This window comes from Petaurus breviceps, unplaced genomic scaffold (assembly GCF_028583685.1).
Source record: "Petaurus breviceps papuanus isolate PSGF00001 unplaced genomic scaffold, PetGlider_PUasm1.0 91133, whole genome shotgun sequence".
Taxonomy (NCBI): domain Eukaryota; kingdom Metazoa; phylum Chordata; class Mammalia; order Diprotodontia; family Petauridae; genus Petaurus; species Petaurus breviceps.
Genome location: NW_027187419.1, coordinates 18,948,943 through 18,971,147, shown reverse-complemented (window position 1 = coordinate 18,971,147; position 22,205 = coordinate 18,948,943). Strand labels below are relative to the sequence as shown.

The 22,205-nt window shown below is 37.2% G+C and overlaps 1 protein-coding gene across 1 annotated transcript in view; it reads left to right on the top strand.

The window, feature by feature from the left end:
* DYNC2H1 (dynein cytoplasmic 2 heavy chain 1) overlaps positions 1-22,205 on the top strand; it is a 429,393-nt gene that overhangs the window by 109,673 nt on the left and 297,515 nt on the right. The window contains exons 39-43 of the mRNA XM_069080147.1: positions 3,094-3,301; positions 8,818-8,947; positions 18,521-18,676; positions 19,500-19,759; positions 21,643-21,889. Of these exons, the coding sequence (XP_068936248.1) occupies positions 3,094-3,301; positions 8,818-8,947; positions 18,521-18,676; positions 19,500-19,759; positions 21,643-21,889 (1,001 nt within the window). The remainder of the gene's footprint in view (positions 1-3,093; positions 3,302-8,817; positions 8,948-18,520; positions 18,677-19,499; positions 19,760-21,642; positions 21,890-22,205) is intronic.

Genomic DNA, 22,205 nt, shown 5'->3' with positions numbered 1-22,205 from the left:
TTTCCAGTTGGCCAATTGTATTCTTTAAAGGAATTATTTTCTTCAGTCAATTTTTGTCTTTTCCAAGCTGTTGGCTCTTGCATAACTCATTTCTTTACCCACTTTTTCTTCTGCCTCTGTTATTTGATTTTTAAAATCCCTTTTTGAGTTCTTCCAGGAAGACCTTTTGGGCTTGAGACCAATTCATATTCCCCTTTGAGGCTTTGCCTATAGTCATTTTGACATTGTCGTCTTCTTCTCAATTTGTGTTTTGGATCTTCCTTGTTGCCATAGTAGCTTTCTTCTTCTTCTTTTTTTTGTTTTTGTTTTTTTTTTTGGAGGAGGAGGGACAGGGTTAATTGGGGATAAGTGACTTGCCAAAGGTCACATGGCTAGTAAGTGTTGAATGTCTGGGGTCAGATTTGAACTTAGGTCCTCCTGACTCCAGGACTGGTGCTCTATTCACTGTGCCACTTAGCCACCCTATAGTAACTTTCTATGGGCAGGCTTCTTTTCTGTTTTTCACCCATTTTAAAACCTATTTTGTGACTTTTAATGTTGAACTCTGCTCCCAGGGCACAGGGAATATGGTCCCAAACTTCTTGTGTTAGGGACCAGCTTCCTGGTCACTGGCTTTCTCCACTGGGGCTTCAGGTGCTGGAAGCTTGCCCACTGCACCGAGGTGGCCTGACCTATTTGTGCCTATTGTTCCAGGGGTTTTGGGGCTAGCAGTTTGCCTTCTGTGCTGGGCCTGAAGGCCTAAGAGCTGTCCTGCTATGCCATTAGCCTGCTCTGTCAGGACCAAGGGATCTCATTTACTAATCTGTGCTGTAGCTAAGAGCTTCCAGGTGGCTTGCCTAGATGCCGTCTGCACTGGGCTGTGCTTCCCTTTACCCAAGTGAGACAGACCTTTCCTGAAGTCCTAAGTTATCTTAAGCTGAAAAATTGTTTCACTTTTTTTTTTTTTTTTTTTTAGATTTTTTTGCTCCAGAATCCATTTAGACAGCTCAGGCAACTTCCTGGCTTTTCTGTGCCATCTTGCTCTGCTTCTCCAAAATATTTTTTCTTGCTAGGAGATTACCTTTTATCAGGGTAGACAACAAAGACATATTTAAAAATAAAGTGAATAAGTGCCAATATGTATGAAATAGTTAAATATACAAAAGTTTAGGAGAGAAGGGTACTAGCAGATGAAGGAATCACGGCAGATTTTATATGGGATAGTGTTTGAGCTGTATCTTAAAGGAGGAGACTCTGTATGAGGTAGAGATAAGAAGGAAGTGCATTTCTTCACATGGGATGACCAGTGCAAAGGCAAAAAGAAGGGGAGGCAAGAAATAAGTGAGTAGAAAAATCCATGACTTCAGATATGTATGCACAAAGTATGGCTAACAAGCAAGAAGAATTAGAAACACATAAGCAAGGAAGGAAATTTAATATCACTAATATGTGATGGGATAAAATCCATACCTGGAATATGAATTTGATAATGCATATTTTATTCAAAAGGAACAGAGTAGGTAAAAGGACCAGGAGGCAAGTAACTTCATAGATTAAAAAGAAAAATTCTTATAAGGTCATCCAGAAATCAGAGGGAGGAATTGTAGTAGTGATTATTTGGGTGAAATCAGTGGAAACAGAAAGAAATGCTAAGTTCTTTTAATGACTCCAAATTTTTCCCAGAAACACAGGTATCTCTTTTTAATACCTTTATTTGACTTATGGTATTATATGGCTATGAATCATAGGTCACTGTACTCTGAACAATTAGAAATGAGTCTCAGTAAGAGGGAAATGGAGAAAGCTACATGGTAGTAGGCCATAATTCAGGGGTAGGAACCTGCAGCCTCCAGGTCATATGTGGCCCTCTAGGTCTTCAACTGTAATCCTTTGACTGAATCCAAACTTCACAGAGCAAATCTCCTTAATAAAAGGATTTGTTCTGTAATACTTAGACTCAGTCAAAAGGATGCACCCAAGGATCTAGACTCAGTCAAAAGGATGCACCCAAGGATTTAGAAAGTCACATGTGGCCTCAAGGCCACAAGATCCCTACCCCTGCTGTATCACACATACATAAGTTACCATAAAGGATCTTGATAGAGGATGGTTTCAAAGAAATGTAAGATGAAAAAAGATTGCTTTGTTATGTGATAAGACAAAGAAGGTTAGTGAATACTACAGTAGTTTCTTTTCAATATCAATAGAATATTATTAAGGCCCCCAGTGCCTGCCCTGGTGGTGGTGAACTTGTGGGAGTACATGGCGAAGAGATTTATGGCATGGTCGGGCATGGTTAGGTACTGATTTTTATGTTTAGAAGGAGCATTTATTTTGATTATATTAAAGATCATTTGAGTATGTGAGTTTCCTTAGTGCCTCCTAACACATTATTCTGTACAGAGTGGGTACTCAACAAATCAGTTGATTTAGTATTGAAGGAATCTGACATCCCTTTGGTATTGTCCATTTTAACATTTACAACACAAGTAATTTTGTTCATTTTCATAGAGGCTAAGAATATTCCCTCTTTGTGCTAAATTTTATCCTACCTTAAATAGTATTGTGATGAGGTGCCACTTTATTTTAGGTGAGTTATTATCTGCACTCAAAATAACTTGCTAATGAGCGTTTGAACTTTGACTGTTTGGCTGATATCCTGGTGATTTCATGAATAGACAGAATGGCAAAATTGTATCCGGAATTAAAATGAAAGATGATGTGAACTCTGATAATCCTATGAAATTATAACCTCAGTTTGTAATTTCTGAATCATAAATTTAAAAACAATATTTATAGACTAAATGTTATTTTTTTCCTTTGTCTTCACAGAGCAAAGTTGAGAAGATTGATTTATTTAATAAATGTAGCCTGCTGTATATTCTTTCACTCAAGTGGATTTTTTGTTCTGAAGTATTTTGTATAAAATATAAATTAACATAAGTCACAACTCTCCTTGTAACATTTTGCTGTATACAATCAGTCTAAGTGATGTTAAGTAGCTTTTTATCAAAATATAATCCAATCATTATTAAGGACAAAAAAGATGACTTTCATTTTCAAGATTCCTCAATTAATTTTAGTTTTGGATCTGTTTCTTTTGTTTGAAAATAGATATCAACTCATGGATCATCTGTGATGGTGATATTGATCCTGAGTGGATAGAATCTCTGAATTCTGTGCTGGATGATAACCGACTGCTTACTATGCCCAGTGGGGAGAGGATTCAGTTTGGCCCAAATGTTAATTTTGTATTTGAAACCCATGACTTAAGTTGTGCTTCTCCAGCCACAATATCTAGAATGGGAATGATATTTCTCAGGTAAGACATGAGAATATTTGAAATATGTTGTGTGAATATATGCTTCAAACTTTTTTTTAGACATGCAAGAAAAAATGTAGCGCTGAATAAATTAAATAAATCATCATTTTCATAATTTTATTTTAAATAAGATAGCTTATTGTTTTGTTTCCTGTTTTGGTTTGTGGTATAAGAACTTTTTTGTAATACACAGTATAATTTGTATAATTTCAGCCGTTCATTTTATAGCATTTGTTTGATACAGTTATTTAGAAAATGAAAACCAAAACTTACATAATTATTGCAGAAAAAGATATCTTCACTTTTTCCTCTTGTGAGCATGCTCTTTTCTCCTCTCTGCTAAAAATGTTATTTTGAAATTTTGTTTTAATTACCATGAACTTATTCATTTTTCAAGTGAGGGTGTTGAACTAGATCTTTTCTTGATAACAGTAGCATTAACAACAAAAGCAATAGGAACATGTATCTTATCTATTTTTTGTGAATTCACTGAGAAGGTGAGTATAGTGTGGGCAGTGAAAAACATTAAGAAATGAGGCCAGTGGATGGTATCTTATATAATATGAACAATATCTGAAAAGAAAGAGTTGGAAGGTAATGATAAAAAAAATTGAAACAAAAATGAATTTGACCACATTTTAATATGTAGAAATAGTCATCTCAATATTGACTGTATCACTAATTAGTTAGAATAAAAGTAAGAAATCGATGCAAGAAAAAGAAGGGTGAAGATGTGAAAAAAACCTTGCATGTGATTATAGTAGGTCCAGCCTAACTTACATAAAAAAAAAAAAAACCAGACAAACAAAAAAATAAATTTTCACCCTGAAAACACAAAAAAGGTAAAAATAAACTAACAGGATAATTGGACAATTTGTGGAACTTTACTCAGAATTTTGCCATTTTTTTTGCCTAAAAGAGTATAGAGCCAGCAAATACTAAGCCAGGAGATAGGGTACCCAAGATGACACAAGTTTGAAGATTCCATTGTGTCTTTGCATGTTACAGGAAAGCATTTGGCTCAGTGAAACAAAATACAACTTTGATTGTTCAACAGACTGTCTCACTTATGTTCAGATCACAAAACATTCCACGTTAAATGAAATCAGCTCCATTGTATAACAATATTAAATAGGGACAGCAGTGAATAGAACACCCACCCTGAAGTCAGGAGGACCTGATTTCAAATCTTACCTCAGACACTTGATACTTAACTAGCTATGTGACCTTGGGCAAGTCACTTAACCCCAATTGCCTTGCTTTCCCTCCTCCTAAAAAACCCCAAAACAGTATTAAATGAAAGACAAAATAGGGAGAGATGCTCAGCAAAGGTGTTCAGCAGTGTCATGGCCTGTGTTCTCCGAAGAGTCCAAATAGAAGTGGGATGTCTTACTGATTGTGAAGTTCTTCAGATGTACCTGATGCTGTTATGTTTGTTTGGGAATGCTGTAGTACCTCCTGAGTGGATTCATAGTCACTCAAAACAAATAGGTGCCACCATCCTCATTTCAAAAACTCATGAATGAAAAATACATTCTGTCCATTAAGGTTGTTTATCACAGGCATTTTAGGTAGACACTACAGGCAAGTAATGAACTGTGGATCCACATTTGATTAGGAGGAAGAGTTTGAATAAAATTTAGATTAGTATCGCTGATCCTAAGCTGCTACACAGAAGTCTAGTTCTATTTATTTAAAAGATTTATGGATGCTTTAAAATTTATTTTAATTTTATTTGCTTATTGTTCTTTCCAATTAAATCTTCCCATCACTGACAACTAAGAGAAATACCCAAGTCAAACCAACTGACACTGACTCTAATTTTTTTTTTTTATAAAGCAGTCAGGGTTAAGTAACTTGCTCAAGGTTACACGGCCAGTTATTTCTGGGTGTGGTGCTGAGTGCCTGAGCCCGGGATTTGATCCAGGTCATCCCAACACTGGAGCCTGTGCTCTTACTCGCTGAGCCACCTGGCCGCCCCTAAGCAATTGGGGTTAAGTAACTTGCTCAAGGTTACACGGCCAGGTGTTTCTGGGTGGCTGCTAAGTGTCTGAGCCCGGGATTCGATCTCCAGGTCGTACTGACACTGGAGCCGGTGCTCTGGTGCTCTTACTCGCTGTGCTACCTGGCCGCCCCGACACTGACTCTTCTTACAGCATATATAACATTACATGGTTCCTGACTATTCATTAAGAGAAGGGAGATGTGATTCATTACTTGTTATCTTTAGCCAACTTTAGTCTTTACAATCAGTCACAGTTTGTTAATTTTTTAATCTTATTTTAATTTACATTTTTCTTGTCATCACGTATATTGTTCTAGTTCTGCTGACTTCACTGTGTATGGGTTCCTCAAAATCTCCCTAATGTTCTCTATATTTTTCATATTCATCCTTTCTAATAGCACAGTGCTATTCCATTACATTCACATATAACTATCTAATCTATAATCAATGGGCATTAAGTTTATCTTCTTATTTAACATTTTAAACATTATTTTTTTCAATTAACAGCATTTACTTTATCTCCCGCTTACCTTCACACTCTTATGCCCCCCCCCCCCAAATTGGTGAGGATTGAAAGGAAAAAACAGAATCCTCCCAACAAATACACATAATCCAAACATTGCCACTTCAGCCATGTCCTAAAATGTATCTTACTCTGCTTCATCATCTTTCTGTCAAGAGGTGCATATGACATCACCAGTCCTTGTAAGCCCATCTTTTTAACAAAGCTGGTCTGCATCAAACTTTAGAAGAATTATAGCCCTTCTTCCAACAGATAAGATATATTCTTAATGGGAGATTTACCGAAAGAAATGAAAAGTCCGGAATTGATTTTGTTTTGTAACAGGGGAAGGAGTCTTCATACTGATGAGATCACTGATACAGTGATCTCTTGACTTAAAAAATAATAATGGTTGGGTGGCTAGGTTGCTCAGTGAGTAAAGTGCCAGCCCTGGAGTCAGGAGGACCCAAGTTTGGTTCCAGCCTCAGACACTTAACACCCACACAAAACAAACAAACAAACAAAAAACTAGCATGTAACCTTGGGCAAGTTACTTAACCCCAATTGCCCTCCCAAAGGCAAAATGTGTGTGTGTGTGTGTGTGTGTGTGTGTGTGTGTCTGTGTGTGTGTATAATGGCTGACATTTAAATGATGATTTAAGGTTCTATAAAGCCAAACACGAGCAGCTTTCTAGAGGACTGCTGCTGTGAATAGCTTTAAGGTTCTGATTACATAATATAATGAACTCTCTATTTATTCAACAGTAAATTAAAGCAAAACATTCACAGAAACCAAAGTACAGCATTCACAATGTTGTGACATAACAATTTATCACTAAAGTGGCCACATAGTTTTCACCAAAGTAGCGACATAGTTTTAAACAAAAGATATCATTCAGTAAGTCCTTAACTCAATCATCCTTAAGGAGCAGGCCTCCTCCTTAAGAGACATAAAGTACAAAGGTCAAAGTTCTCCACCCCTAGGTCATAGTAAATCATGATCTTCTCAGTCAGCATTAAGTACTCAAGAAGAGGTCTTTTCATCTTGATTTGAGGCTTGCTCTCAGATTCCATGCTTCCTCTTCCGTAGTACCAGCTCCTACCTGAATATACCCAATCGTCACCTGGATTCACAGGCAGGCAGCTGTCAGCTCTTTGTCCAGTTCCTCATCCAGTTCCATATTGAAGATCACAGTATCCAGTCAACCTCAAGTCCTTTGAAGTTTCTGTTTCTGGGAAGACAAAGCTTAACAGAGTCAAAACAACAAAAAAACAGAGTCATGCACATTGCTGGCACCATCATCAATTCACTATTTGCCTGTGAAATCAACAGAGACCCACAAACAAGGTCCAAAAAGTCAACACAAATCATCAGTAAAATCCCCGGACCTTTGAAACCCTCCTCTAGGACTTCTGTAAAGAGACAACCAGAAAATTCTCTTTCATGGCTTCCAGTAAGGTCCCAGGGCTTCTGTTCAAAGGATCATAAACAAAAATCAACACAGACAGAACAAACATAGAGTTCCGGGATACCACAAGTTTTCTCCTACTCAGCTCTGCCACCACAAGAATTCTCTTCTCAGTTCTGCTCTTTTTTAGCTTGAGCTTCTCCTTATATATCGTCATTAGCTCCTCACCTTCCTGTTTGCATCATCAACAGGGGTTCACAAGTTGTGGGGTTCACAAGTTCTGTTTCTGAACAAAGACTTGATATAATCATGGGCAAAGCTTAAAAGAAACTTGAATTGAAACAAGGTGCTAAATAATTAAATAGCTGAAACGAGGCGTTAAGTACTTCTTTGCTTGTCATTACAGGTTCACAAAGCAATTTCTTTACAAATGTTATTATCCCTATTTACTGGTGAGAATAATAGGTTCAGGGAAGAGTGGTGATTCAGCAATAGTCTCCCAGTTCTTAAGTGCCAGAGTCAGGACTTAGCCTCATTTCTGCTCAGTCCCAGTTCAGTATTCCTTCAACTACCCTTCCCTGCTCTCTTGTGTATTTATACAAATGAGGGAGCTAAGACCTAGAGAAATCTTAGGTTAAAGCAATGTCATGTAAACCTGGTAAGGGTCAGAACCATTGGAGAGCTAAGACCTCCAAATCCACTGTGGTTTGATAAATGACATTGAAGACTTGTCCAAAATCTTATTACAGTAATGAATTCTAATTAAAGATGTAGTTCATTTTGATGATTACAAGGTCTTTTTGACATAGACTGCTTAATGAGCAAAATAAAATTTCAGCATTCTTTCTTTCCCCCACTCCCATCTTATTACAGAGACAAAATCTACAGCATTCCTATTAAAATGGATACTAGAATGTCGTTAATATTTATCTTGAAGTGATTTGTACAGTGAACTCCCATATTAATGATTTTCTTTTTTGAAAAATTATCTATTTTGATATTATCTATCATCATGAAAAATGTTTGAATGTTTGAACATTTAATAATTTTTTATTAGAATGATAATTATATAGCATATACTTTAAAATAGATTTAAAAGATGGCATGATTCCCAGAATTAACATGAACATTTATCAAAATAGTCTACTCAAGAATTTTCTAAATCATAGATACTACATTACTCTCATTATATAGTATTGCATAGTTAAGATTTTTATCAATGGGAAAGTCATTACTTTAGGAAAGGTTTTCAGTTTCTGTACTGTGAGTCTGGAGGTAGTGAGTATATTGTAAGAGCAGAAAAGAAGAAATATTAGGATATTTTATCTACATTCAGGGAGAAAACATACAAAATGGAATTCAGGTTTTTTCATTCATTCAAATAACAGTCTTGAGAGTCAGGGAACTATTCTGCATTAGAGGTCTTCAAGCAAAGCTTATTTTCACTTTTAGTTCTTTAGTAATTGACTTAATATATAAATAAAAGTAAGCAGAGGAAAAAAATAAAGTTTTAATAAAAACAAAAATGATGTTATTTTAAAAATATTTGTAATTGCTGATTTTATGATCATTTTAATGTTTGTGTTTTATTGTTTTCTAGTGATGAAGAGACAGATCTTGATTCTCTGATAAAATCTTGGTTGAGGAACCAGCCTGATAAATATAGATCTAATCTTGAAAACTGGATTGGAGATTATTTTGAAAAGGCTTTACAATGGGTTCTTAAACAGGTCAGTTAATCATGTTATTCACTAGTTTGCTTTCAGTTACTTAGATAATCATTTATCTTGATTTTTCCCTTTGGATTACAGGGGTGATAAAATACATCCTACTAGCTCACAGACAGAGTTGCTATACTTTCCATGTTATATGTATTTTGCAGCTCACATACAGTTTTGAAATTAGTCAGTAGTTAAATTCAATAAATATTTATTTTTCATCTATTGTATATCAGGTACTATGCTAAGCCCTGGGGCTTTAGAAAAGAAAGAGGAGGAAGAAAAAAAGGGGAGGGGGGCACAGTTCTTGCCTTCAAGGATCTTACAATCTAATTAGCTTAGAGACTGGATCTCTTTGAATAATTGTTTACATAAAAGCCTTGACTGAGTTTTATGCCAAGGTTCTGAGAGTTTTCTGAATAGTACTGATTCCTCCCTTGTTTTCTTTTTTTCCAAATGCTTTATTAACTTCTGGTTTACATCATTCATTTCCTCCAGATTTTGAGTTACAAATTTTCTCCCTATTATTCTCCTAACCACTACCCCAAAATAGCAGTTCCACAGGACATCCCCTCCTCCATTCTGCTCTCTCCCATATCTTCTCCCATTCTACCTTCAACTTTTACAGTAGGGCATGGTGGATCTCTATGCCCCAGTGCCTGTATATCTTATTTCCCAATCACATGTAAAATAGTATTAATAATAGTATATATATATATTTAAATATATATTTTTAAATTTTTAATTCCAGATTCATTCCCTTCCTCCCTTGTCACCCAACCTTACTGGGAAGATAAGCAGTTCAGTATAGGTTGTACATGTGTAGCTATGCAAAATATTACCATAGTAGATATGTTGTAAAAGACTGACTATATTTCCCTCCCTCCTATCCCACCTCCCACTTGTTCTATTCTCTACTTTGATCCTGTCCCTTTTCAAAAGTGGGTGCTTCCAGCTTCCCTTCCCCCCAGCCTACCCTCTCTTCCATCATTCCCCCTCTCATCCCCTTCCCCCCATACTCTCCTGTAGGGTGAGATACCCTATTTAGTGTGTATATCATTACCTCCCTAAGCCAAATTCAATGAGAATAAGGTTGACCCATTTCCTTTTTTGCCTTCCTGTTCTTTCCCTCCATTGTAACCATTTTCCCTTGCCTCTTCTATATGAGATAGTTTACCCCATTCTATGAGAGATATTCTATCTCTCCCCATCTCCTCTCATTATACTCCTCTCTCAGCTCTTAATTTCACCTTTTAAGTATCATCCCTTCCTATTAAATGGGTCCTGTGCCTTCTATCTATGTATACTTGTAAACTTTTATACACACATTTACATATGTATTCATACGCCCATATATCCTCCTATATAGACATATATATTTCTATTCCCTTCAAATATTCGCATACTGAGAAAAGATTCATCAGTTTAAATTATTGTTTTTCCATGTAGGAATGTAAATAGTTTAACTTTGATAGGTTCCTTATGATTTCTTTTCCCTGTTTACCTTCTCATCTTTCTCTTGCTTCTTGTATCTGGATGTCAAATTTTCTATTCAACTCTGTTTTTTTCATTAAGAATGCTTGAAAGTCCTCTATTCCACTGAATGACTATATTTTCCCCTGAAAAATGATACTCAGTTTTGCTGGGTAGGTGATTCTTGGTTTTAATCCCAGCTCCTTTTTGCCCTCCGGAATATCATATTCCAAGCCCTTCGATCCCTCAGTGTAGAAGCTGCCAGATCCTGTGTTATCCTGATTGTGTCTCCACAATATTCAAATTGTTTCTTCCTGGCTGCTTGTAATATTCTCTCCTTAATCTGGGAATTTCGGAACCTGGCTATAATATTCGTAGGAGTTTTCTTTTTGGGATCTTTTTCAGGAGGTGATCGGTGGATTCTTTCAACCTCTATTTTGCCCTCTGGTTCTAAAACATCAGGGCAATTTTCCTTGAGAATTTCTTGGAAGATGATTTTTAGGTTCTTTCTTTGATCATGGTTTTCAGGTAGTCCAATAATTTTAAAATTATCTCTCCTTGATCTATTTTCCAGGCCAGTGGTTTTTCCAATGAGATATTTCACATTGCCTTCTATTCTTTCATTTGTTTGGATCTGTTTAACAGCATCTTGATTTCTCATAAAATCACTAGCTTCCATTTGCTCCAGTCTAATTCTGAAGCAATGATTCTCCTCATTGAGCTTTTGAGATTCTTTTTGCATCTGGCAAATTCGGCTTTTTAAGGCATTCTTCTCCTCATTGCCTTTTTGAGCATCTTTTGCCATTTGAGTTAGTCTATTTTTTTAAAGTGTTATTTTCCTCAGTCAGGCTGTTGACTCTCATGTCATAATTTTCTTGCATCGTTCTCATTTCTCTTCCCAAGTTTTCTTCTACTTCTCTTATTTGCTTCTTAAGGTCTTCTATGGCCTGTAAGCAGCTCTTATTTTTCTTTGAAGTTTTTGGTGCAGGAGTTCTGACTTCACTGTCTTCTTCCTGTTTCATGCTTTGATCCTTTTTGTCGCTAAAAGAGGAGTGCAAAGTTGGCGTACTCTGTTTATTTTGCTTTCTTTTCCTGCTCATTTCGCCACTCAGTCACTTGACCCCTGGGCTTTTTGCCACAGTGGGACTCTGCCACTAGACTGGGGAGCTTTGTCCCAAATGCTGGGGTTTTCTCAGCTACCAGAAGTATTAGTTGGATGCCCTCTCCAAAGCCTCCGCATGCTCTGGCAAGCTGGTCGCACACCCCAGGACCTCCACCCTAGACTGCTATCCAGATCCAAGCAGGTTAAAGCAAGAGTGATTACCCATCAGATTGGTTGCTTTGTCTCCCTGCACTCTGCAGTCCAGGAGCTGAAGCTGCCACATGGGGGCCACTGCACAGCCACCTCAGATACTTCTTGCCCTGGGGGCAAAAGCCCACACACTCCCAACTACTGTATCCCAAAGTCCACACTGCACTGACCTCTCATTTTGTCCTTAGCATTTATGTGTTGATAATTCTGCAAACTGCTACAGCTGGTGATCTGAAATCCCTCCAGCCATTGGTTGGTCACGCCACCCTGGGGCTAAAACCTGTGGCTCGAATGGGCCTGGGGTCGGCTCCCAGAGCGCTGTGCTGACTGCTTGCTGTCAGCCTGCTTGGCTGTCCTCATAGGGAGGTTACCTTCTCTGTATCATTTTGTGGGTTCTGTAGCTCCAAAGTTTGTTCGGAGTCCCCTTTTTACATGAATTGGGGAAGGTGGAAGCTGGAGCCATGCGGAGGTCCTGTTTCTACTCCACCATCTTGACTCTGCTCCACCTCCCTTGTTTTATTCAGACTTCATCTCTTTAGAGAAGAAAAACCTCTCTATTCTGTCTTTTAAGTCAATATTTGTCAGAGATTGTAATTTTCTCCAAGTTTTGCCACTTAGACTAAAACAGATTAAAAAGGGTACAGTTTTCTACTGTTTATTGAAAATTTGTCTAGATCATTTTGGTTCATACTTTTTCCTGTTTTTTTTAAATTAAAAAAAGCTATTTAGTATTTTATTTTTCCCCATTTACATGTAAAAACAATTTTTAACATTTGTTTTTAAAACTTTTGAGTTCCAAATTCTCTCCTTCCTCCCTACCCCACCTCCTTGAGAAACAATTCGATATAGGTTATTCATGTGTATTCATACAAAACATATCTGTAATAGTCATGTTGTGAAAGAAAACAGATAAAACAAACTCAAGAAAAATAATGAAAGTTCAAAAAAGTTTGCTGCATTCTGTATTCAGACTCTGTCAGTTCTTTCTCTGGGGATGGATAGCATTTTTCATCATAAGTCCTTCAGAATTATCTTGAATAGTTGTACTGCTGAGAATAGATAGCTAAGTCATCCACAGCTGATCATCTTACAATATTGCTGTTACTTTGTACATAGTACTTTGGTTTTCATAGTTATACTGACCAAGAAACAAAGACAAAATTCTACAGAGAGATAAAATAAAGATGCTAAATTCAATCTTCCAGCATTACTATTTGCTTAAAGAGAACCTTAATAATTTAAGTGCCTAAGGCCTGAGAGAACTCCATCCAGAAGCCAAACCTTTGTGGATAAAGAAAACCTCTAGGCTGAACTCATTCCTCTACCTTTCCTATCCCAGTGATTCTGAACTCCTGGCTATTAAACTTCAGACTCCATTCTTTGTCCCCATTATCCAATCTCTTAATACCATTCCTGTCAAACCTCCTCCCTCCCCCTTCATGCACTTCTCTTCCATTTTCTGGATCTCACTGTGACCTGGTTCCCTCCTGTTGACACAGCCCTACTGACTTCCTTTCTCCTAGCACTTACTGTACTTTGGATCATTCTTCCCCTCTGTTCCCCTGTGTCCCCTTTTCCAAGATGACTAACTGGTCAGAGTAGGAGCATTAGAATATTCATTGTTCCTCTTTGCCACTTCCAGGTTCTTTACCGCCATCACTAAATAACCTCTCCTTTGAGGTTCTCTCAAGTCACATGTATGACCTGAACAAAATTTTGACAGTTAACTGTCTGCCTCCATCCAGGATATTCTCTTCTTTCCTTAGTAAATTCAGTGCCCGACTCGAAGTCTTTTTTTCCTCCTCAGCTCCTGTCCTCATACATACAAAGGGACTTCAGTATACATATTGATGCTCCCTCAAATACCCTCACCTCACACTTCCTCAGTTTGTTCATCGAGAAAATCTGCTCCTTCCTTCCACCTCAGTCACACACTGAGGGTATGATCAGTCATATCCTTGATCTTACCATCTGTAGCAGCAAGCACCCCAGTATCCCCAGGGTGGCTGCCAACACAGGTCCTTAGATCTTTCCTAAAGGAAAGCAACTCAAAATGGGTTAACAGTCTTGCTTTAATTAAATATATGTCATTACGTAGTTCAGGGGAAAAAGTCAGCACCCTGAGCTTCAGAGAATACAAACAAGTTACAAGCAGAAGTTATAAGAAGACAGAGAAACAGATCAAGCAGACAGGCCTCCAACTGTCTGACCATTACATTCATACCTAGTCAAAGTTACCAGAGAGGGACGCACCAACATCTGGGTTTTCAAAGCTGGGGAGCTTGATGGCTGCCCAGTCAAATCACACAACACTTCTTAAAGTGAGCCCCAAAACAAAGCCTAACATCAGGGTATACATAGCCTTCTCCTGGCTCAGAGAATTTAACAACCCTCTTGACCCACTGCCCAATCAAAAAGCATTCCTGAAAACCAAGCCTCCTGCCACAGGCTCCAGGTGCACTTAAGCCTATCAAAGGGCCTAGGGGCAGGGAAGATCTTAAATTCCCATTCTGTAACACCATCATGCACAAATACCCCATTTTCATGCTTATGAACTCTGAAATTCCCTTATTTGTTCCCAATTTTTGTCATGCTACTTCTCCTGGTACCTTACAACTCTGTTTCTTCCACACTGTGATATTCAGCCCCTCAACCTGTCCATCATCCCTGCCCTAACTGCCCCTTTCCTCCCTTTGTCATTTTGACTCCTTGGTGAATCATCTCAACACTACATTGTCCTCTTCTCTTAAATCCCTGTCGCTCTTATCCTGTCAAAGAATCTGACCTTCTGAGTATCAACTTTGGATCATTCCCTCCATCCACTGCCTTTATTCCTATACACCTGCTGCTCAATGAAGTTAGAGAAACCACCAAACCATGCTAAGAGTCCAAATTTATGTTACAGAGCCTCAGGCAAGGTAATTTTTTTACTCTTCTCTAGTTAACTCCCTATCCCACTCAGGACAGTAGGCTTTTCATCCCTCCTCAGACCTCCCAGGAGAAACTTGCCTCATATTTTACTGAAAAAAATTGAAGTCATTCACTGTGAGCTCCCTCTTTTCTCCTCATTTCACATCATTTAGTTGTTTATTGCCACTCCATCTTCCTTCACCTCTTTCTCACATAATGAAGTGGTCCTCTTTGCCAAGGCAAACCCCCTCTGCATGCACAAAGCAATACCATTCCATTTTGCCTTTGTTATCCCATCAGATTGACCCCTCTATCATTCCCCTTCACTCACTTACCTGCTATTCCCTTCCTGTCTACTGGCAATTTCACTAATGCCTACTAACATGCCTGTTTCCCCTATTCTGAAAAAGATCCTTACTTGATCCATCCATTCCTGCTAGGTTTTGTCCCATATTTCTATTGCCTTTTTTTTGCTGAACTCCTTGAGAAGGCTTTCTGTTAACGATGCCTCCACTTCCTCTCCTTTTATACTCTCTCCTTACCTCTAAAGTCTGACTTCTGCCCTCATGATATAACCGAAACTGTTCTCTCCAAAGTTACCAGTGGTCTCTTAATTGCAAAATTTAATGACCTTTTTTCAAAGACTATCATCCCTCTTGTTCATTGTGTGGTCTTTGACAGTTTTGATCATTATCTTCTTGATGCTTTCTTCTCTTAAGGTTTTTGGGACACTACTTCTCCTGCCTTTCTGATTATTCCTTCTTAGTCACTTTTGCTTGATTGATCTTTATCTAGGTTATGCTCACACTAACAATGGGTATCCCACTGGGCTCTGACCTGTCTTTTCTCTGTATATACTATTTCTTCTGGTTATCTTAATCAGCTCCCACAAATTCAGTTTTCATCTCTATACTGATCATCCTTCCATCTGTTTATCCCATCCTAACTTCTGTTTTGACCTCCTGTCTTGTGTCTCCCACAATCTATTGGATGTCTCAAACTGGGTGTCCCATAGACATTTTAGACTCAACATGTCCAAAACTTAACTCATTATCAAAATTCTTCCCTCTTGTTCACTTCCTTGTTACTATGAGGAGTACCGCTATTTTCCCAGTCACCTAGGCTCACAATCTAGGTGTCATCCTCTACTAATTACTCTCTGCCTCTCGTAGTCAATCTGTTTCCACACTTACTAATTTTATCTTTGTTAACATCTCTCATATGTATCCCTTTATCTCCTCTGACACAACCATTTATACCCTGGTGCAAACCCTTATTACCTCACACCTGCAATATCATACCAATCTGTTGATTGGTTTGCCTGCCACAAGTCTCCCAGCTCTTTCTCATCCACCATCAACTGTCAGAGTGAGCTTTCTAAGGATCAGGTCTGATCATGCCACCCTCTTACTCAGTAAGCTCCAGTGGTTTCCTGTCATCTCCAGGATCAAATATAAAATCCTCTGGTTGGCTTTCAGTGCCTTTCATAACCTACCCCTTCCTGCCTTTATCTTCTTCCTGAATCTTACTCTGCTCCATGTACTCTCTGAGACAGTGACAGTGCCCTCAGTGTTGATTCTTATATTCCCGGCTCCTGACACAAGGCATTTTCCCTAGCTATCTCCCATTGCTAGAATGCTTTCCTTCTCCATCTGTGCCACCTAGCATATCTCAGCTAAAGATCCACCTGTTTAAGAAATCTTTCCCAATCCTCTTTAATTTTAGTTCCTTCCCTTTGATAAAAAAGAAAAGTGGGTCCTGTTACTAACCAAATGGAAGACTAGACATTTTCTGTGATCCTTGTCATCTACCAAACCTCTCCAAGATAGCAGTTATGTGCAAGAGATGGAATAATTTCAGCTCTTTTCACAGTCCCAGACACCAGGAACCCTCACAAGGTGAAAACTTGAACAGCAGTTAAAGAGAATCTCTAACCCCTAATGTATTCACTCAGCACCCTTCCTCCCTGTCTCTCAACAAGCCAACCCACCTGCTTGTATGAGAACTCAACTCTATCCCAACTCCTTCTGAAGAGCAGAATTGAAAGACATAATCTTGTTCTGGTTGGGACTGCAGAATGATGATACTCAGAGCCACAGCAGAGTTCAGAGTTCAACCAACGCACTGAGGAACTGAAGATACTGGTTTCAGGATCTTTGAAATGACTGTATCCCCATCCACTAAACCACCATCTAGATAGAATAGATAGACTCTGGGTAGTAGCTTGAGAGGAAGCTAACATGGCTTTGTGGTCTAGTACCTAGAGAAATTGCAGTTAGTGGAGAAGGAATCAAAATTGAACTTTAGAGGAATATTAAAAAAAAAAAAAAGACAAGATTACCAGAGATTTCAGGAAGAGGAAAACTCGATTAAAGACATCTTATTAAGTAATATCAACTGCCTATTTTTTAAGTTAGAGTGGACTGTTTGCATGAGAAATTCAATGTATATTCACATAATGAGGAAAAGGCAGGGTATATCTACCACCAAAAGTCTTTTTGCCTTGGTGGTGCTTCTTTTTGGATATGGAGAATACTAAGACCCAACCCTTCTGCCCCATCTAGTTTATTTTTCCTTCTTTCCCCTCTCCTCATATTTCCATTCTTCTTAGTCTGGGATAGTGGTGAAGTAGGCTACTAGATATAGCTAAATATTCTGCAGGTCTCAATGCTGCTGTTGCCTTCCTTTGAGGGATGAAAAGTTTCTGGAACACACTGTGCTTAGGGTAGAGTATAAAATAGATCTGTTTCATGGATCCTACTTGGGCACAAGTGGTGTCTTTGAGTATTGTAAAGGCATGGTTGCTGGAGAAATCCTCATTCTTTATATTTCTTTGAGTGGCTTCCTTTAAACAAGTGTAGTTCTCTTGGAAAAAATATCCACTGTGGGAAGTAAATTGCTGCTAAGTGCTGCTATAGAAAGCTGGATTTGCTTTGGCAGAATTTCAATGCTAGTAGGCTTATAATGATTCAGTTCTGCTGACTGCTAAAAATGGATCAGAGACGTGTAGAACTCTTCCTGTGGTTTGGACAGTATGGAAGAATCTGAAGAATCTTATAGTTTTAATTGCTTGTGGTTCTTGACTATTTTCTTGAGTACCCTGGTTTCTAGTGATTAAAGACCTAGAACAGATAAACCAACAAGGACAATATAATAAAGGAAGAGATAATGTTCTCTACATCAGCTCAAAGAGTCCAGATATTTATTTATGAATAAATATTGCAAAGCAAAAAAATAACAAATTAACACCTGATGAGGCAGAGGGCCCTGTAGATCCCCAAAAGAGCTGGGACCATAGCAGGAAATTCCAGAATGGTTTAGAAGAGAAATAATAATTGTAAAGGAAGAATTAATCATCTTCACAGAAGAAATAATTAACAGAATACAGAACTGGTGATAAGTTGCACCAAAAAACCTATCTTTTTCTATCTAAAAATCAATCTATCCATCTAACTATCCTACTTTCTTACTTTTTTTCCATGACTATCAAAACAAGTGCTGTTTTCAGGTTTTCTAAAATTATGGAAGGAAACTAAGTTTTACATGAGCTTAGTATTCAATAATTTGCCCATTTTTGTAGAATCTTGAGTTCTTAGAATGTATCTCAAGCCTTTTTAGCCCTATATATATTAGGTCCCTGAAGTACAAATTAATAGACAGCCATGTAGCCAAGGTGATAGACATTTACTATTATTTCTGATTTTAATTTAGATATTAGATTATTCAAATGCAAAGTAAACTTGACTTCTGGACCTTATTTTTAATGGATAAGATTCTAGTAAGTGAAAAGGGTTTAAAGGTGACTTGTGGAAGGATTTGGAAACTTTTGCCTCTCATGTTTGTTGATTTATGACCATTTTTCTTTCGTTTCTGCAAATTTTCTTCTGCAGAATGACTATGTTGTAGAAACAAGTTTGGTTGGAACTGTGATGAATGGTTTGTCTCATCTGCATGGGTGCAAAAATCGAGAAGAATTTATTATTAGCTTGATAAGGGGACTTGGTGGAAATCTTAACATGAAATCAAGACTAGAACTCACCAAAGAGGTAATGATGGCTTTTTTGTATTATTTAATCCCCAAAGACATTTTTCTTGTCATTCATCATTCACTTTTAACCCTCATATCAGGGAAAAGAGTTTGTGGAGAAAAATTGAGTTATTGAATAGTAAAGTAATATGATTAAACATGTCATGGAAACATAGCAGTCTGGATGATAGTTTATAGAGGGGACAAACCAGAAGAAGAAAAATAGGTTAGCAGGTTTTTATAATAATTCATATCATCTATAGGTAATGAAAACATGGACTATGATGATTATAACTTTAGTTGAAAGTAGAGAATAAATAGGAGAAATATTTCAGAGGCAGAACTGATAAGACTTGGCTACTGATTACATATTGAGGTAAGGAAAAGGATAGCATTAACATGAATCTTAACGTTATGATTAAGATTAAATATTTGACACGAATTTTATTTTAATTAAAAAAGTCATGTAAGGGCGGCTAGGTGGTGCATTGAATAGAGCACCGGCCCTGGAGTGAGGAGGACCTGAGTTCAAATCCGGCTTCAGACACTTCACACACACACATACACACACACACACACACGCACGCACACACACACACACACACGCACACACACACACACACACACACACACACACACTAGCTGTGTGACCTTGGGCAAGTCACTTAACCCCAACTGCCCTCCAAAAAGCAAAAAAAAAAAAGTCATATGGTGTTTTCAATAAGTAAATACTCCTTGTTAGAGTTATTAGTATCTTTTGTTAGTATTTAAGATAATTCCCTGCAACTTAAATTTGCTGCTTCTTTATGGCAAATGTCATAACTTTTTTTTTCTCTCTTAAGATTTTTAGCTGGGCACGAGAGTCACCACCAGATCCTCATAAACCAATGGACACATATTATGACATAACTAGAGAACGTTTAGCATCTTATTCATTGAAGAAACCAGAAAATCTGACTGCTGATGACTTTAGTAATAGCCAAACACTCCCAGTCATTCAAACTCCAGATATGCAGAGAGGCCTAGATTATTTCAAACCGTGGTTAGGCTCTGATACCAAGCAGCCTTTTATTCTTGTGGGACCAGAAGGATGTGGAAAAGGGTAAGAATTGAATAATGTGAACTGAGACATATCTTTGTATGCTTATACCAAGAGTTTATGATATTTACTTAAATATTTAAGAATTTCTGTTGTGTTTCTTTTGAATAAATTATTGTATTCTGGTGAAAGTCCTTTGACATTTTAGCTACTTGGAAAAGAAACATGATATGGAAAATAGATCCTTTTCTTTTTTTGTGGTTGAAATGTGGCTAATGACAGAATCTTGCCAATGATTAATTTTTAGATATCTGGGAAGATTTTACTTTCAATAATGCACTTAAAAAATAGTGAAGTATTCAAATAAACTTTTAAATGAAAATATGACATGGTTATGAAATATAAATCTTTTAGTAATCCTCTAGTTACTAATTATTTTGTAAAATAACAGAACTAGGAATTTTCAGACATTTGAAATGGGTTTATAAACTTTAAAAATTGATGATTATATTTTATATAAATCTATTTTATCAAATATATATTAGTTTCCTTTATATGTGTTTGTATTGTTGTTGTTCAGTAGTATTCAGTCATGTCTGACACTTTTTGAGCTCATTTGGGGTTCTCTTGGCAAAGATACTGGAGTGATTTGCCATTTCCTTCTCCAGCTTATTTTACAGACGAGGAAACAGGCCAACTGCTTAGGGGTACACACAGCTTGTAAGTGTCTGAGGCCAGATTTGAACTCAGGAAGATGAATCTTCTTGACTCCAGTCTTGGCACTCTATCCACTGCTCCACCTAGCTACCATATATGTGTATATGTGCATATGTATTATATATGTATATATCTGTTATATGCATGTGTATGTGCACATGCATACACATACATATTTATATACACATGTACACACATATGATATATAGATTTCATTTTTTGACATATCTTTTCATATTCTTTTTATTTGTTTTGTCTGTTCTGTACAGGTTATCCTTAAGTGTTCTTGAGATGATATGCCTTTAATTGTATCTGTTGACATACTTTCTGTAAACTTATTTTTCTCTATCACTTCCTATTTTGTAAAATAATATCCCTCATATTTTTGTTGCCATCTTCTGTAAGATTTTTTTTGAGGGGGGAAGGAAAGGCAATTGGGGTTAAGTGACTTGCCCAAGGTCACACAGCTAGTAAATGTGTTAAGTTTCTGAGGCTGGATTTGAACTAAGGTCCTCCTGACTCTAGGGCTTGTGCTCTATTCACTGCACTATCTAGGTGCTGCAAGATTTCTGAAAAGGATTTTATTTTAAATCAGAGCTTCCATTGTAGGTTGAAATGTTTTGTTTTGGTCTCTTTGTATAGTAAACAAATTTCTTTGCCTAAACATCATTAAGAATTGGCGATAGTGTTGATGTCTGCTCTTTTATGCTTGTCTTATTTATTTTTTGGCATCAACAGCTTATTTAAAGAAATAAGTTCAGAATCACCTTAACTTTTTACTGTACTCATTTTTATTCTTCTAATTTGTTATTGATCTTGATCAATGCCCTAACAAATTACTGTATAGACTGCATGAAGCTGATGATGAAATGATTTCTTTACTGGCAGCCACCTGCTTTCTATCTGTTAAAATTTAATTAATTTTATTTTTGGATATTATTTGATATCTTTACAACATAAGTACAGACTAAGTTGTCTTGCAGAGATTAGATTCATTCTGTTACTTAGGACCATGTTTGAAAATTTTCTACCGTTTTAGAACCAACCAAAGGTTATGTTACATTGGTATAACCTTCAAAACACTTTGAAAAAGTTTATAAAATACAAACTACTTTCTAGGATCAGGCATTGTAGTAGAACTGGAGAAAGAATGGGAATTTCTTATTTTATTTAAAAGGCATTGTATTTTCATTGTTTTCAAAATTTAATTTTTATCAATCTTTTTTTAGAATGCTACTTCGATATGCCTTTTCTCAACTCCGTTCCACTCACATTGCTACAGTTCATTGCAGTGCACAGACTACTTCTCGACATCTCCTACAGAAACTGAGTCAGACTTGCATGGTAATCAGTACCAATACTGGCAGAGTATACAGGCCAAAAGACTGTGAAAGGCTGGTCCTTTACTTAAAAGATATCAACCTACCTAAGCTTGATAAGTGGGGAACCAGCACTCTCGTTGCTTTCCTACAGCAGGTATGTTCATTTATTTTATTTTAATAATAGAAAAGCATTTTTAAGAATGATGATGGGAATACCTGCTTCCAGAAATAGTATTCTGATCTGTTAGAGAATCTTCAGTTACTAGTTATTAGAATAAAAAGTAGGAAGCTTGGGAGCTAAGCTGTTATAACAAGAAGATACATGTTTATCCTGTTTTCATCATTCATGACAGCTTTTCTTAGGAAGTAGTTACCTCTCCCAAGACCTATCTAACAAAGTGTTTCAGTTTCCATGACACATCCTAGGTGTTATAATACTGTTCATATATAACAATATATGTTCAAATGTT